Source organism: Corvus brachyrhynchos, unplaced genomic scaffold (assembly GCF_000691975.1).
Source record: "Corvus brachyrhynchos isolate BGI_N302 unplaced genomic scaffold, ASM69197v1 scaffold114, whole genome shotgun sequence".
NCBI classification, from domain to species: Eukaryota; Metazoa; Chordata; class Aves; order Passeriformes; family Corvidae; genus Corvus; species Corvus brachyrhynchos.
Genome location: NW_008238337.1, coordinates 5,861,287 through 5,879,660, shown reverse-complemented (window position 1 = coordinate 5,879,660; position 18,374 = coordinate 5,861,287). Strand labels below are relative to the sequence as shown.

General features: G+C 41.3%; 1 protein-coding gene across 1 annotated transcript in view; it reads right to left on the bottom strand.

Moving 5' to 3' along the window:
- EP400 (E1A binding protein p400) overlaps positions 1-18,374 on the bottom strand; it is a 56,835-nt gene that overhangs the window by 29,314 nt on the left and 9,147 nt on the right. Inside the window, 15 exon segments of the mRNA XM_017734924.1 lie at positions 89-266; positions 456-649; positions 1,797-1,904; positions 3,102-3,191; positions 3,853-3,910; positions 4,983-5,029; positions 5,307-5,385; positions 5,493-5,633; positions 6,985-7,170; positions 7,319-7,624; positions 7,847-8,226; positions 8,925-9,032; positions 9,455-9,545; positions 13,156-13,266; positions 15,381-16,733. Of these exon segments, the coding sequence (XP_017590413.1) occupies positions 89-266; positions 456-649; positions 1,797-1,904; positions 3,102-3,191; positions 3,853-3,910; positions 4,983-5,029; positions 5,307-5,385; positions 5,493-5,633; positions 6,985-7,170; positions 7,319-7,624; positions 7,847-8,226; positions 8,925-9,032; positions 9,455-9,545; positions 13,156-13,266; positions 15,381-16,703 (3,400 nt within the window). The 5' untranslated portion in view covers positions 16,704-16,733.

Genomic DNA, 18,374 nt, shown 5'->3' with positions numbered 1-18,374 from the left:
CAGGGGAAAAAAAGTGACCCTAGGCTACAATTCACAAAGATAATGCTGGCCCAGTACCTGTCTAAAACTGTTAGCCAAATGAACTTACCTTCATTACAAGCCAAATGGGCAAAAAAGGCAATAATTTGCACTGTTTTTCCAAGCCCAGCCTCATCTGCCAGGATGCCATTGAGATTCTTTCTGTATAGCTTTGCCAGCCAATCCAGCCCAATCTTCTGATATTCTCTGAGAGACCCATACAACAGTGATGGAGTGTTGTATTTTACCTGTAATGTGAATAATATGATATTTTTTCCTGAGTTAAATTCACAGAGCATGGCATAAAGCATAAACTATAGGTAACTTGAAAAAAAAACAAACGCAGTTTCTTGCTAAAAGCTACAAAATAATGAAGAAATGAATCATTCTTTATGTAAACATCAGCACACAGAGTAGCAGAAAATAGGGACTCTTACTGCTGTTGTTATCCTGGAGCTCCCTTTAGGTAACAACATCTCCGCTGCAGCAGCGACTTCCGCTATGTCTCGCATGTGCTTCTTGGGAGGACTCGATCTGTCCATGCCCTTGTACTGGTCAATGCTGAGAAGGGAGTCTATGAGGACAACTTCCTTCTGGGGACTTTCCCTATCAGACATATGGTCTTCCATTTCTAGGAGAGAGAGGAAAATTACAGTGGCGTCTAACATGGTTCAGTAGCAGTTACACAAAGGAACTGAAATAACCAGGATTCAGACATGGTCTAAAGGAGGCAGCTAACTTTTAAAAGGAATTCTATGATTTTCAAGCTAGTTCAAGTAAAATGCAGATAGCCTAAGCTGAGGTTCATGCACACATTCTGGACATTCACAGTAGAATGCCGCTAGCAAGGATTTTCTTGCTATTTTCTAAGTCCGTGAGAGACTTTTCTCTCTCACAGAAGAGGCAGCAGGGAATGTAAACAACCAAGCCACCTGCAACCTTGGAAAGTCTTGTTTATGGTACAGTAGAAAAATATTTTGACAATGGGTGTTTTAGGATTTTAGCCAATCACCCCAAGGGGTGGCTGGTCCTTTGTCCAATTAGACTATGAAGAAAAAAAGTCTATAAAAGAGTTTGTAAAATAATTAAATAAATCAATCTTGCTGCACAATTCCTGCCTGCTGGATCTTCTCTCCTCCTCCTCCCTATGGCTGCAGGACACAGTGATATACCCTAGGGCCCAGGCCTGTGGTAATAGCTAGGCTAACATGACCATTAGCTTTTCCACAGCTTCTAGGGAGGTCCTATCATACTACTTAAAACCTGTCTTCAAGTATGTAGACCTATCATCACATTAGTACAGAACAGAGGTGTAATTAAAGCTACCTATGAAGTGTGCTGTTTAATTCAGTGTAGAGAGGCTCTTCTAAGGCTCAGTATTGTTCTTGAAAATCTCACACATCTTCACTTTAAGACAGGCAAACACTGCCCTCTTTTCACAAACTGAGAAATTTTTGATGTGATTCACTCAATATGTGTTTTCCCATAGAACAAAATGTCTTTTCACAGAGTCCTGATCTACCTATGAAGTGTGCTGTTTAATTCAGTGTAGAGAGGCTCTTCTAAGGCTCAGTATTGTTCTTGAAAATCTCACACATCTTCACTTTAAGACAGGCAAACACTGCCCTCTTTTCACAAACTGAGAAATTTCCGATGTGATTCACTCAATATGTGTTTTCCCCTAGAACAAAATGTCTTTTCACAGAGTCCTGAAGAGCCAAGGAACTTATTTCACCTTGTAAATCAGCACAACTTCTTCTAAACAAAGAGTAATTTACCTTCCTCACTGCTCTCCTCTTCACTGTCAGGCTTCGGCTGGGGCCAGTGAAAATTTTCTGCAAAGGCACCTTCATACATCTTTACCAGATCTTCCAGAGGCAATTCAGCTGAAGGTTATTAAAGGATTTAAGTCTTAAAATACCAAAACTTGAAACAATAGATACTATTAATTTTCATCTCATTACATTCTTCACAATTGCATAAAGCCAGTTCTCTAATCAGAAGTTAACTTCAGAGGTAATTATTAGGTGAATGATGGCAGTATTTATTTAATAACCTCGATTACAGAGAACATTTGGCATTACACCAAGCAGTTTGCTCTCACACCTTGCTTTTTACTGTATTACAAACACACCCTACAACCCTCAGAAAACCCCCAGTTGGGAAGGTACGGGCATCAAATCCAGCTGAGTGGTTGGAAGACAATTCAAGACTTCAAAAGTTTCAAAACTGAGTTGTACCTCAGCTCCTCTAACCAGCAACTCCAGGATCCCTTGTCTGAGCTGGTAAACTAGGAATGTACATGCTGGCAGTGGCCAATCAATCAGCAAACATTCTCATTAGGAACTTGGCTGACTGGCCAAGGGTTATAATCCCTCCAACTGGCCAGTTCACTGCAGCCACGAAGCTGCCAAACAGACCAACCAAACAGATTTGGAAAACGCATGTTAATTGCCAGGCAGGCTCAGCCTAATGGGCAGCCTGCCTCTAAAAATCTGCTTTTACCAGGGTAAGTGACACATCTCTATGGGGTACTTTGCACACATCAAGCTCAGCACAGCAATTACATTGCTAATGAGAGAGAGCTGCTAGCCAGAGCACTGTCCCTAAAAGCCCCTTATCTTCAAATATTTATACCCCCCCCTTCAAGACCAGCACTTGAGGGCTCTTTCGGACCTACCAAGTCAGTCACAAAACCCTTCTGAGATACTCAAGACAGTAAATGATAAAATGTCCCTGTTCAATCTGATACAACCCTGGTTTTAAGTGCTTATCATGCACTCCCAGAACTCAGGTTGAGAGTCTTGGTGGAAGGTTTTAATGCAGTGCTTCACTAGAGAACTGCTTTTTCTCAAGCGACCTTGTGTGATTACTAGGACTGCTTTATAAAGTACAGACGTCCATCATCATCCCATAAACTGCTGCAGCTTTCCAAACACAAAAAACTAAGTACAGACTACACAGGACTGAACATCTGGATACACTCAATTTCCCACCTCCAATCCTCTACAAATACAACTGCTGGGTGTTTCCAGCTGTTGTTTCAGAGCCCAGCCCAGAAAAGAACCAAGCCACATGCCTACCTTCTTTGGCTAGATTAGACAATTCAGTTTGATGGTTTATGTTTCCTTCTTTAGCTTCTTGTTCTTCAATTGTTTCTTCTTCATCTTCAACTACAAGAAAAACAAATGCACATCTTGGAATTCAAATTGTATAATAATTCAGGAGGCTTGTAATTATATAGCCCTGAAGTGAACTAGCAGAGAATATTTTATGTCTGCAAGACTTAAAAAGAATTAAACATGTATGGAAAATAAGATAATCTGAAAGCAACTATATGTAGTACTTAAGTGATAAGGAGAGAAGCATTTCTGCCTCAGGACAAAAGGCAGTTAAGTGGTGATTGACAATGTTCACCACATGTTGTTCTGTAGCTTTAAACAGGGGAGTTCCTTTGTCAGAAACATGATGGAGTTGTTATCACAAGAAAGGACCCAAAGCAGATGGGTACTTCAGTCTAAAATCTTCAAAAGAACTTCAAGACCATTAGTAAGGCTTGATAAACAAAGGAATGACGACAGAAAGAATTAAAATCCACCAATAATAATGGCCGTATAATTTCAAGGAAAATGTTGTTTTCAAATTTTCACTGAAGCTCTTTTAGGGATAATTTACTATTTAATTGACTATCTAATCTTTCTAAGAAATAGATGAAGGTTGGTATTTGGTTTGTGAAAAGCACTGCCCCCAGAAAGTAACAGACTGAAAACCTGTGGGTTTAATATTCAACTCATGTACTATGCTATGGGTGCAAAATTTTGAGAAGTGACTTACCTTCCTCATCAGTCAAAGACGTGCTTGCCTTTCTTTTCCTTCCAGATGATGAACCCCCCTAGCATTAAATAATTATAATATTTAAAATCATAGAAAACAAAGATAAGCAGGGGGCTTTGGTTAGTTCTTAAAGACAACAAAACATGCCTTGCAGTCCCAAAAGCATTTGCTGATAGACAGTTAACTCCTATTAGCACTTCCCTGGTCATGGAGAAACAGAAACTCTGCTTCTGAATTGATGGGAGTGTGCAATCAGCCATTTCCAGTGCTCATGGGTCAAACCATTCAGGTCCAGCTGTGATACAAAACTTTTACTTAGGCTGGCTCAAGGACTAAATTTTTTCACTAGTCAATAAAACAGGGATATGGCACAGGCCTACAACTGTCTCAGCTGTCCAGTGCACTCTGTAGAATTGTTTAGCCTGTGCCAATTAACTCTCACAGCCAGTGCTGGGCCACAGTTTGGCTGATAACACATGCTAAGGTTTGTTCCTAGCAGGAAATTCAGATGTAGGCATTCTGCTTGGTGGAGGGGGAGTATTTCAGCACATGGGCATCAGCTGTGCCACAACAGATGGCTCAGGGCCTCAGATCCCTTGTCCATTTTTTTCCATTTGCACAAACACAGCCAAGGATTCCTAGCACACATTTCATCCAGGGAAAAAGATATCCAAGCTTCATTCAGTTTGATCCATTCTGTAACATACACCTTCATCTCTCAGCAGATAAATCTCTGCTGAACACCTGAAAACATGCTTCATGCCCCACAAAGTCTAGCCCTGGCTACTGCAGATGAAACTCCTGCCCAGGTCTGGCAATTAATTTGTACAGCTTTTTGGTCTTCAAACTCAAAATGAACGATTCACAGCCACTAAAGCCATGTATCGACCATAATCCACTTCCCTTCCTGACCAGAAAAAAAAAGCTATGCTTGATAATCCACTTCCCTTCCTGACCAGAAAAAAAAAAACTATGCTTGTGACTGAACATTCAGTTGCCAGTAACTACAGTGAAATCTACTTATCATCACCATGTACTTAAAAAAAAATTCACCTTTACCAAAACTTTTTCACATATGTAGTAACTTTTAAACTTATCTGATGGGTTTTTCAAAAAACAGAAAGGCTTACCATTTCACTTTCTTTTTCCAAATAAAGGTCTTCTTTTGTATCCTTACCTGGAAAATTATTACACTTGATGCATGCATTCATCACTTAGCAATTTTACATTTCTTACATGAACTTCTAACTGTATTCAAAGCAAAACACAAGAATTATAAACAAAATCTAGCACAAAAACATAAAAACCCCATAACTCATCACTCAGATCTATTCACAACCTATTAGCAACTCACAATTTTATTACCAATGAGATTAGCCTGCACTGAGTGAAATTATATAAAACAATAACATCAGAATTCAGACTGTATTTCTTATGAAATGGAATACAATTACCTTTCCTTGAAAATCTCTTTAAATTCAAAGCTTTTTTCCTTTTCTCTTGAAATTCAATTTGCAGTTTAATTTCAACAACCTGAAATGTAAAGCAAGTCTAGTAAAGCACTTTTATTTTACAAATAAACTAGTGAAGATGAGAAAACCAGCACAAATTACACAAGTCTTAGTGAGTGGGTACTTCACCTGCTCAATGTTAGACCAGAAATACTCTATTTCTCTAGCAATGGATGCTGCAATCCTCCTCAGTTTGTTCTGTTCTTCCCTTTTAGCTCGCTCTTCATTAAGTTTCTTTTCTTCATGATAACGAGCCACAGTTCTTACCATCTAAAATGCCATGAAATACTGGATTAGGTTACTTCAAAATACATATCACTGCATTTGTTAACATTATAGTGGTTATCAGCAGCCAGATGTCGACCATAGCTTTACACACATAGCACTTACCTCCAGTATTTCTAATTCTTACCATGCCAGTAAAGCAACAGACATGAAACTCAAAGAAAAAAAAAATACAACAACTATAACCAAGCAATCAAGTAGGAAACTCTTAATTCACTCTCTGAATACAAAAATTAGAAAAAATTCCACTGAAATTAGCAGCAAACACACAAAAGAAAACTTCTTTTTCAGACAGCACATATGAAGTCACAGAAATCACACCACAAAATGTCAGAGACCAAAGCTAAAATGAGTTCAAAAAGAGTGTACATACATGAGTGAAAGATCAGTCAATGGCTGTTAAGACTGACTTGATTGCAACCTTTAGCTCAGGAGGTCCCTAAAACATTGACTTCCAGAAGTTTGAAGCATAGTGCCAGGGGAAGGATCATTTCACATTTGCCCTTCCTGTTTCTCCTATTCTTAAAAACCTACCATTGGCCACAAATGGAAATCCAGATTTAAATTATATTCAAAATGCAGATGTTTGTTGCACACAACAATACACTTATTTAAATACTTTGCTGCTGAGTTTCCATCATTTCAGAACATACAGTAAAAAACAACATGGCAATTTAAACTAATGTCCTTCAGTTGCTTCTTCATTATCCTAAACTGGTCATAAATGTATCAAAAAAAGATGCAACATTGCTGGTATCCATAGAAAACCCTTGCTCATTGTAAATTAACAGATTTTATATATTTCATCTCACACCATACGAATTTTCATTCCACTACTGTATTCTTGCTGTGCTGCTCTCTTTCCTTATGGAAAAAGTTCTCTACCATGTTCTTACTGCTCTCTTTACTCTTATTTCTCTCTGAGATTAAGAAAAAAGAACTAGACAGACAACCACACCCAATGGAAGTTATTTACAAAATTCTACATTTACTCTTCATTGAGAGGAAATAACTCATTTGTGAGACAGGCATGATAACTCTATCTTTTATTTAAATATAACCCAGTCAACATCTTGAGTGGGTCCCTAAACAAGCTATTTGATTTCCAGAGGAATAAAATCCACAAACTGTTATTTGCATCCACAATCTGTACAATTATCCAGTCTGTCTCAGATGCCATATCCAAAACTGACAACATGATTTCTTAAAGGTAAAAGTTAGCACCTCATCTTTCCATCACTTCTATCTGTAGCAAAAGATATCTCAATAGCTTTGCTGCCAAAGAGAGTCACATCAACATTGATTGTTCTGAGCTAAAAAAATGTTTTTCAAGTACCTTCTTAGCAGTTGCCATCTTCCACTTTCTCTCCTGGGCAAAATCAGTTGCCATCCATTGCATTTCTTCCAGCAAATAATCCCAGTGGGATTTTGGTCTTGGAGCCTCTTGGAGTTTAGGCAGTCGCCTGGGGGACCATAAACCTTCCTTTCTCAGTTCTGCTATCCGCTGATGGATTTGATTTTCCTTGAAAAGAAGTACAGAGAATGACAATGAAGCTGCAGAACGCATGCGAAGTTGTAGAATCATAGGAAAACAGTAACTGCTCCTACTTCATTAAACTAACTGACAGGAAAAGAAAAGGTGTAAAAGCAGGACACAGAAAACATCTTACCAGCTTTACTTGCTCAGCCAGCTTGTCTTGAGAGTTTTCCTGTGGCAACACTGCTGCATTCTGAGCTGGACTTTGTGTTTTAGGTGCTGCTGCTGCTACTGCTAAGCCAGGAGGCTTGGATGCAATGGGAGACAGGGACTTGTTGGTTGCTGGAGAGGTCCTGTTCGTTTGCACTGGGTATGGAGAAGGCGGTGTTGTGCCTGGGATCGCTGCTGGAGCAATGGATGAGGTAGGTGGCAGTGGATTTGCCGCAAGACGCTGAGAACTCTGAGCAGGATCCGCAGGTGGTCGTGTCAGAGTCACAGTCTGCCCAAGAAACACACTGGTTACTGATGAGTTGAGGATTCAATACTTAGTCTACACTACAGCAGAACATAATGGAGACTTTAATTTAATAACAAACGTACACCTGCATTTCTACAAGGAAAAGATTTAAGTGTCCAGTGGAATTAAAAAATGAAGACAGTGTTCTTAGATTTTACTGGCCATGGAAACAAACACATTGCCACCCCACTAACACTCCCATACCTGTTGCTGTATCGTAGCTTGAGGCTGCGACACTTGGCTGGGCGTCTGTCCTTGCACGTGGATTGCTGGTGGCACCTGCTGCTGGAGCGGCGCTGGAAGCGGAGCGGCCGTCAGGGGCACACTTTGGGGCTGGATCTTCACCTGGATCTGTGGCTGGGCTGGAGGCTCCAGGAGCTGTGGCTGCTGCTGGGGGAGCTGCAGGGTGGCCGGGAGCGACGCCATGGGGACGTTGGCGGGCTGCAGGCGCGCTGGCAGCTGCGGCGGCGGCGTGTGCAGGCTGGCCGCGTTCTGCACCGGAGGGCCCTTGGAGGGGTCGTACTGCTGCTGGCTCTGCTTCTGCCCCGTCAGCTGCACCGTCTGGGGAGTGGGAGGCATTCCACCTGCAGGGCAAGAGGAGACACGGCACAGATGAGATTAAAATGTCCAATGCTCTCTGTTGATTTAAGGAGGAAATCAACTGCGAATAGAGTGGTTTTGTTACTTACTTTGCCACAAGACACCATCACTTGAAAATACCACATCACAATCACAAAATAGATCACCATTACAATAAACAACAAAGTAGCTCATGCACAGGACTGTAACTAAAATTTGGAGCACAGCAACTATAAAAGAGCATGTCATTATAGGTCTTCTAAATGTTGTATACTCAAAAAAAAGGACTGGTGAGCTAATGGAATTTAACCTAAAAAAACAGCATCAAGGCTAAATACTACTTGGTTCTTAACACATTCACTCTAACACGTACTCTAAAGCTTGGCATGACTAATGAATAAAAATTTGTCATGATGTTCCAATTAGGTGGTTTCCTTTTCATAAATCATTGGCTCAGTTCCAGAATTCTCAGATTGGCCATTTTGCATCAGCACCTGTGACGTATTTCCATGCCCACATGCACCTTTGGAGCCCGTCACTCAGCTCCTTAAACAAACCAGGCATTGCATACCAAGTATTAATTTACATGGAGAAGTGTGTGGTGGGACTAGGATCTTGGCAGGCCGGAAGCCCAAGTTTCTAGTCCCATCACCAACATCTCCTTGTTAAATTAATGTGCAACTGGCATGTGGTGACACAGTACCTTGTGCCGTTGGCATTAGCTGTTGAAGAGGAACTCCTGAAGCCACACCCGGGTGCTGAAAAACCATCCCATGACGGCCCACTTCAATTCGTGGTCTCTTAGACGAATCTGTGATATTCAAATTCCATTTATGGCATGGTATAATGGAATGGGTTCAATTTCACAAAGCAAACTACTACACATGATTCCAACATCAGCTCCAAAAGCTACGACTACTGTACATGTGTAGCATTTATGAAGAACATGTTCCAGGGGCAGAGTCCCTCTGACTTCAAGGTGGCCATCTCCAATCTTCTCAGCCAGAACAATCAACCTAACAATGTCTCCATGCCTGACAAATCCAGGCCTATCTACTGGGAGTGGAGTGCACTCTTCTCACAGCACCAGTCACAGTAGATAGTCCTAAGGATCTGGCGATTCCCAAGGTGAGGCAAAAATGTATTTCAACAGTTACAGAACAGTGGGCTCCAATCACTGTTTGGAAAGGAAAGAAAAGAGAACTGAAGTGGAATTGTGCCTGTGGAACATACCTGCTGGTGCAAGGGCCTGCTGCTGTCTCTTAAAAGCTTCAATCTCTATGGTGCTCACAGTCCCCGTCCCTGGAGTCCCTGTATGCGTTTGCTACAGGGAAAAGAAAACAAATCACAGAAGTTCAATCTGCAGATGGTCTAACACCAGGACAGAATTTACATACGGATCTAAGGAGGCCAGCACAGAACGAGTCCTTCAGAACAGCTGTACAACAAAGGAAACAAGACTCATTCAATATCTGCTATGAAGTTTTAGTTGTCCACAATGCACAGATACTCTTCGTTGTGTTTAAATTTTACAGTGATGAAGTTGGTTATATATAATGCACACCTACATTTTGTTAAGAGATACCAAACTCAGGAAAATGGGATATGTAAAAAATAAACCTGCCCAGTATTTTTTGCTACTTTTTTTTTTAATTAATGGAAATTTTCATTAGTGTAGTACATCTGTGTGGAACATCATAACACACAAATTCATCTTCATCCTGAAAACAGTTTAAGCTTTTTTGAGTCTCCACCACTTTCACTCTCAGGATAGAGCTTTGTGAGAGTTACTGTTGAAATATTTCAGGAGAAAGCTGGGAAGATGGAATAAATAACCTCAGCCAAGTTACACAAGTTCCAGTTACAGGTTTCCAGAAGCTGGACTTGTACCTGTTTGCACAGCTGGCAAAATGAGTTTCATTAATAAACTCAGTGAGGAGAAACAATATTGCCATAAGGCTAAGGTGACATAAGAGCTCATCAGAAATTACTATCCATTGTGTCTGAGGATAAACAGCACACAAACTATGAATTAAGAAGCCTGGAAGAGCATTTTTGATACTGAGATGCAAAAGGAATCACTGGGCTCTGATTCAGCAAGTTGGAATTTAGCTTCAGTAAGATTACACAGCACATTCAAACTTTTATTTTTAAATCACTACATTTAATACTGGCAATGATGGCAAGAACATATCCCAGAAAATCCTTTCAGCATCAAACACAGGTGACAGTCTCATGTACAGGATTACTGAAGCAAACAAATTTGTGTACATGACAATTTTCATACTCTTTGGGCCTCAGCATACTGGCAAGTACTTATTAATGTCCATCAGTGTCTGTGCAAGTCCAATTCCTTTCACTGAGTTTCCAAGTCATTTTTAAATTCTCCTCAGTATTTGGCCATGTTGTATCAAATATTCTACTATGAAACTTAACATGAGAAAAATAAGGACTATCCCAAAAAAACGTCTTAAAAGATTCCATCAGAAAATACAAACACAGACTTTATGTAAGGCAGTCTCTGCATCCTAGGAAATGAATTCATTTAGCACTCTAGTTCTCAAAGTGTAATTTTCTGAAGGTGAGAGCCTTAAACGTGTTGAGGTACAGTATGGGTTTGCAAATGTGAAAAATTTTTAGGACAACATACAAAGACAATAATTTCCCATAAGAATCTTTTACTTTATTCACAGGTATTTTCTTTTCTGATTTTAACTGAAATTTTACCAATGTAAATTAAATCCATGGAGGTAAACACCAGCCTATATTGAGTTAAATCACAGCAGTGACATCCTGCATCTTCAGTGCTTCACTGCATGGTATTAATAATCACAGCCAACATCACCTACAATGACTGGGTTTCAAATGCTCCTTTTTGACCTGAATATATCTCATGCCCCTCAGACTCAATCAATAGCTATGAATTAATAACACTTAATCTCTTTGCTGCTCTGAGGGCATTTGTGGCCACTTCAGCAATACATCTACAGCTTTAAGATGTAAATATGGGGTTTAAGAATCTCTGACTCATATTCATGGTTCACTGCCATTTCACACTCAATAGGGATTAAGTTTTCAAATATTTGTCTTCTCACGAGGCAGACATGCAGCGTATTTCAGGTCCAACAGCCAGTGTCTGGCAGAGCACCACAGACCTGGGCATTTACAGAATTTTCAAAATAAACCACAAGAACTGATTTTGTAAACGCTACTGAATTGACTAACAAATTCAGTTTATGTCCCATTTGCATCAGATGTTTCTGGGACATCAGTTTAAGAAAGTACATTCCTCAAACTCCACATTAAATGCCATTTATTTCACCTGCACTCCCTCTGGATGACTGCATACTCACAGTTTCAGGCTGTATCTCTACTTTAGGATTTTTGACTGACATTTTCTTAAGAACGTGCCTCCTAGCTGTCTGCATTATCACCGTGTAATTTAGGTCAGACTCTTCAGAGAGCAGACATGTTATGTCTTTATAAATTGCAGTCACATACCACTAATATTAGACTAAAACTGCCCCAACTTTAATTAAAATAATGTAGCTCTCCTGAGGTCATGATTATGCAGCATGCACACAATAATCACTCTGAGTGCTGCGTTTATGCACTGGGATTTGAATGGTGATGCTGATTGGGACACATTATTTCTCCATAAACAGTTGCAAAAAGCAAGACTGATGGAAAGAAACGCCACTTTCTGTTAGCAGTTTGTGCTAAAATGTCAGTGTCACACAGAGTTTTGTACATGTTTAGCATGAACCAATTTCTCTGAAAATGGTCTGAAATGGTACAACACCTTCAAAAGTATCATCACTGCTGCAGCTACAGCTTGATGATAACCCTAATCACTACAGTAAATAACCTGATAGAACATTAGCTATTTTAAACAGCTTAAATAAAGCCTGACTACCTAAGGAGACTTCCAAGACACGCCAGTACTGGCCATAAGGAAGAACTCTCAGTGCAATCCCCTTCACTACACAACTCCTTTGTACAGTATCACAGGGAACATCCCATTTGTTACACGCAGGAACACAACCCAGCTTGTATTTCATTTAACTTCCCATTTCCAAAGCTAGATGAAGGCAGCACAGACTGTACAGCTGCTGTGGTACAGCAGAGTAATTCACAACACCTGCTGAGCATGTCATTGAGCTAAAAGGTAAATATTTTAGTTGCAGATGGAATTAGGGTGTATTACTTCTCAAGGCATGTATGCGGTGATGTCAGAGTTGAAGGCAGCTGCATAAAACCACACTGAACCAAAAAGTTGCATTATCACTGATACACAAAAATTTTAACTGATGATCACATTTATTTCTTGACTTTCTTCAGCATTCCTCATGAAAAAAGAAAAAAACTGTTAAAAAGGACCTTTATAATAAAAATAAGCACTTCTGTTTCTTCTTCCCAACATTTACAGCAGAGCTAATGGAAAGCAGTCAATTATTTAAAACAAATTCTGTCAGAGGATTAGTAGTGTTGTTTAACACATTTCAGGGAAGGCAAATCCAAAACCTTCTGTAGCCACATTTAAAACCTTTAATACATAAGGGGAAAAAAAAAAAAAGAAAAGAATTTTAGAAGAAATCCACAATTACAATGCCACAGACAAAGAATCCATATTATCACTACGCAGAATGCACAAATGAACCAAATGCATTAGGGATACAAAAGACAAACAAACCAAAGTGAAAACATTCAAGCTGAAAGTTAATGCAATAAGCCAGCAACCTGGAGACAAAGCTTTAACTTCCTCAAGGCTTCAGTTATACTGATGCATTTGAAGACTGCAAAGGTTTTTTGGTTTTGTTTAGATGATAAGGGATGGGCTTTTGGGAAAATTCTAATTCATCTAAGAAATATCAAATCTGAATGAAGAAAAAAAATCTGGGATGAAACTACATTTTAGAACCATTGAAAAGTACCTGAAATGGTTGCTGCTGGGATGAAAAAGCAGCAGAAACATTTGGAGGAAGCTGGGTTGCTATAGCGACAGGAGTACCAGTCTGCCCATCCTTTCCTGTCACAACCTTTACCTGAGAGAAATATTTTGGGAAAAAAAAAAGAAGGGAGAATCATTTTCTTTTTAAAAGTTTTTCCTTTTTTTTAACTGTTCAACACACTCCTTTGGTACTGATGGCACCTCACTGAAGAGGGGATAATAACTAAACCACCATCAGTGCAGCTTGCTTCGAGCACAGCCCATTTTTAGAGTTCTGTCTTACTTTTTATAGCAGAACAGAGCACAGCCTTGACTGTTTATTGTGACTTCTCATCACTGGAAATGTTTTCTTAAATCCAGTTAACACAAAAGTGTGTTTTAAATTTAATGATTGCTGCTGCTAACGGACAACAAATTAGCATGACAGACAGTTTGAACGTAAGAGAGCTTCAACATTTACTTAAGCAATGAGCACAGCCACCATTCACTCTCCCCTTGAATTCCCAAAGAGATCAACCTTCCAGGCAAGAGATGAAGCATGTTGCTTTAGCAGAAAGTGATAAAGAGGGGGAGGGGGAAATAAAACAGAAGACGACAAAAAAATACAAAGAACATACTCAAAAGATGTCTTAATCTTTCAGAAGAATTCATCACTTGAAAACACATTAAGGCTTTTGCTGTTGCACTCTGCAAAATTCTCCAGCAGTTACAGGGACAAGCAGCTTCCACAAACAAAAGAGGATCCACCACGAGAAGGCAGCGAAGTACAGCAAATTCTCAACCCGAAACACAGAGGGGTAGAGCCTCAACTCATTTAAAGTGTAGCAGCACCACTGACTTCAATGAACCTGTACAATTTACACCCACTAAAGATCCCTCCAAGTGTGCAGATGGTAGTTACAAATACCTGGTTATTTCAGCTGACAAACACGCAACCCAACAAGAACACCTAAACAATTTGACAAAACACAAACTAGGTGAAACAAAAATACTGAATATCCATTGTCAATAAATTACAGTAACAGGCTAGCTTTTATGTTACTATATAAAGAAATTATTCCTTCAAAATTGTCAATAACTGTCACAAGCAGAAATAAATCTTTCCTAACTAAGAAGTTTAGACAACAAAGCAATGAATAAAATAAACTTCAGCCATTATTGCGTTAAAATTTCCCACAAATTCCAACTGAATTGGGGTTTAAGATGATTGCTAGTGATTCATACCTAAGAGTCATCAAATTTCACCGAAGGCACTCATTTCCAAAAGATATTCAAAGCAACACAAGGTTCTTTACATAGTATTGGTTCTTCTACAAACTGGCAACTACATATCCATAGATATTTTCACAAATTTTAGAGGATATTTATGAGTGCCAAGTGGTGCAGGGGCTGAAGTTCTATCTACCCTGCTGCAACCACTTGCCATGTTGGCTTGTGGGCAGGCTCTGCACCAGGCCAGTGCTCCAGCACCCACAGATGGGTACAAATGTGCAGGAAAAGCTGCACAGCACCTGTTTGTGGCAAGCTTCTTTCAAGTTCTTTGCCATTAATAAACAGTGAATTCAAGCTAGTTAGTAATTTAAACCTTTGCATAAGGAACAAAGTGAACTTGTCAATGTCCAGTCTGTTAAGTGCTGGCTGTTAATCCTTTAGACAGCAATGCATACACAGAGCTCCAGGGCAGCCTAAGTAACCTAAAGCGTGTCTGTGGACCTTTACACATGCTCTCTCTCACTAATTAGACTAATTCACACCTTCTGTTGGCTGCAGCAACACTGAACTTCAGTAACATCTATGGTTAGAAGTCAAATGAGTCAGGCTAACCTCTTGTAATGCTTTTGCTCATTCTTTTTTGTTTGTCCAAGTCTAGTTAAGTGAAATTGAAACTATAATTCCTAGTTATAACCATTCCAAGAGCTTAAAACCATTTCCACACTAATACCATCTTTGTGTGCAACTAGGACAGTGAAAGCTCCTTTCACTTCTTATTCTTTTATTTTAAATCCCTAAGTCTAACAGCACACTCAAACTGACCCATCAAATCACACTACCCAGCAGAAGTTCATTCTCTCAGGCCAACTATTTTATGCAAAACTGCCATACTTCATCAAGAAGAAATTATTTTTCATGTGCTATCACATTTTTTAATACTCCACAATCCCAGTGCTACAACTTCATCTACGATTTTATTCCAAAAAAGTTTCTTACCTCATCATTGATGACCTCAGATTGCTCTTCCTCTTCTTCCTCCTCCAGATCCAAGTCATTTTGCCTCAGGTATGCTTGCAGAGGAACACAATGTTTCTTCTTAAAAGCTAAAAAGTCCATCATATTCCCTTGAAGATGTTGCAGGAAAAACAGTTCAATCAAACATTCTTTAAAAGTTTCCTTAAGAATTTCCATCTGCTTGTGGTGATGATCCAAACAGAGTTTTCTCATTTGAGCAGTTTCTTGGTTGGCAGGAGGAATCTCCTCCAACTTTTTAGGTTGTTTTTTCACTGCTGTGTTAGCTGTAGGAGTGAGAGGAAGACTCGACAGCCCCTGTGGCACAGTGGCCCGTGAAGGACTTGTGGGAGGAGGAGGTGATGTCATTCCAAACGCACTCGGTCCTCCAACTCCTGCTATCAATCCACCAGAAGTCCTGTCAAATCCAATGGGTCTACTCAGCTGCTGCCCTTGAAGCACTTGCTGCTGCTGTTGCATAAGTTGCCCCTGGATAATATTGCTGATTTGGGGTGGCAAGCTCGTTGTTGTGATGTGGCCCGGGCTAGTCAAAGATTGCATATTTGCCCCGCTGGCCACGGGGCTCTGAGGCCCGAGGTGGTGGATGGTGCCCCCAGACTGCGAGTGAGGCTGCGAAAGCCTGCGCTCCCTCACCGTGGCAGGCGTCCCAGACGATGGAAGCTGCACTTGTGCAGCAGCTCCTTGAGCAATTTGTGCAATTCCCGGTCCTTCCTGGTACACAAAGTGCCCGCCGTTGGAAGGACTCAGGCTGATCTGTCTCACGAGCACGCTCGCATCCACAAATCCTCTGGTCGGGCTCTGGCTGCACATCCCCAGGCCAGGCCCGGGAGTGCCTGCCCGGACGTTGGGCAGCGTCTGCACCGGCACCGGGTTAGGCTGGGTGGGGCTCTGGGACTGCACTTGCTGAGGCAGTGGAGAGGTGACTTGGATGTACGAGGGGGATCCATGCTCAAAGCGCCTCTGCTGGGGGCTGAACTGAAAGCTCGGAGACGTTGTGTTTGGAAGTGGCAGTGGGGTGAGCGTTATCTGCTGGTTGCCCGAGGCCACCGGGCCCACGTTCTGCAGGGTGATGTTCACATTCTGCCCGGCCACCGGGCTCCGGCTCATGATAAACTGCTGGATTTGGTAACTGGGGGACTGCGGCGCAGAGGGACTTGCAGAAGGCGCAAAAGAGGCTGCGGGGGACTGGGGTAAATTTGCCTGTTGTTCTTCTCCCTCGCTGCCTGTGAAGGACCTGGATCTCTGGAGCTGGCGCTGGGCATTCTGAGGACCATTGCCATGGTGCATTCTCACTGATCTAAGGTTTTACAGTATGCTCTAAAGAAATACATAAAAACAGAAATTCAGGGAAGGTAAAAACTCTTCTGCAACTGAAACTATTTAGTTACAACTAGAAAGATTACCTTATTGTAAGAACTCTGTTATCCTGGTTTTGCAGTTACTTAAAATGATTCAAATTATCCAAAACCCTCAGCACAACAAAGGCTCACTTAAACCCTCATAAATTTCTCTAGTTAATAACACTACTGAATAGTTTTATAAATGCTATACTCCCCTTAGCTAGGTAGAATGACTTCAAAGAATAAAAAAATCCAAACAGGACTTTTTCCCTTGCCGTAGAACTTCAAGAAATGACAGTCTCCAGTATAAAAGACATCTACTCTTTTTTTTGGGTTCATTATTCCCAGCACTTTGGTGTCTTTAACTCTTAATACAAAGTTCTTGTAAACATAAGAGCTTAAAACATATAGTCCATTGTTTCAGCAGTAACCAAAAACATGAATATGGACAGACTATTCAACTTTATTGTTCTAGCTACTGAAGGCCAAATCATCTAAATGTATGTAAAACTACTGTACTTGATGCTTAACTTTCCCTTCTCCTTCCTTCAGAACACATAAAGAGATGAAAATTAACTAAATCTGCATTTTATTTAAAACACTGTTTATTGAGTCAAGCTACCCAGAAATCCAAAAACGTTCTGGTTTTGTATTTCAATCACAGACAAACAAAAATTCCAATGACATGCACTGACAGGTAGATTCAGGGCTGGGATTCACACAGAAACAGCAGCAAGAGAAAACGAAACCTGATGGGGTTTTGCTCCTTCCAAAATCTCTCCTATTTTGAAAACAACACTTTCATTTTTAGCATTTCAGGCCAAACATACACAAACATGCTGCCACTCCTTTGCGTTCCTAACTCCAAGTTGGTCGCAAGTGGCAACAGGCAGCAGCACACCGGCACGGCAGCACTACTGGGAAGCTCGGGATGCAGCGGGTGCTGCCGGCTCTCCCGCTCCTCCGTTGCCCAGGCAGGGAACACATCACAACCCTCCGCTGCCCTGTCCTGCGCTATCTGCAGCAATCCGCCCAAGCCCTGGGGATGGAGATTTTCCCTTCCTTGCACCGGGAAAGAGGCGACTGTCCGGGAAGGTGGAGCAAAGCAGCGCTGTCACACACGTGCCAGCAACGACAGGGGGCCGAAAGCCCGGGAGCTGCCGTGCCGGGGGTCCTGGGAGCGCAGCCGGCACAGCGGCCCCGCCGGGCCGGTTCCGCCTCTCCTGCCCGGGGGCTCATCCCGGCGGGGCTCGCCTCTCCCACTGCCGGGAGCTCAAACCTAAGCGAGCTCCCTGAGCAGAGCGGGAAGGGGAAAAAACTGCACTCCTTACAGGCCCCTTTTCCAAAAGATTTAACAATACTGCAATTCTTCGAGGTATTGTGGTTATTTCACAGCGCCGATACCAAATAATTAAGATTCAAACGATACCACCAGCAACAAGGTCTTATTATTTTAATTACTCGCACCTCACTAACACTTACGGCTCCAGTGAAAACACTTAATTAATTACAGGCCGATAAGGGAGGTCCCGAAGCAGGGATCGCCTTTTGTGTGCGAGCAGGGCGGTGGGCCCGCCCGGGCCAGGGGCGAACCCCTGCCTCTCCGCCGCCGCTCCGC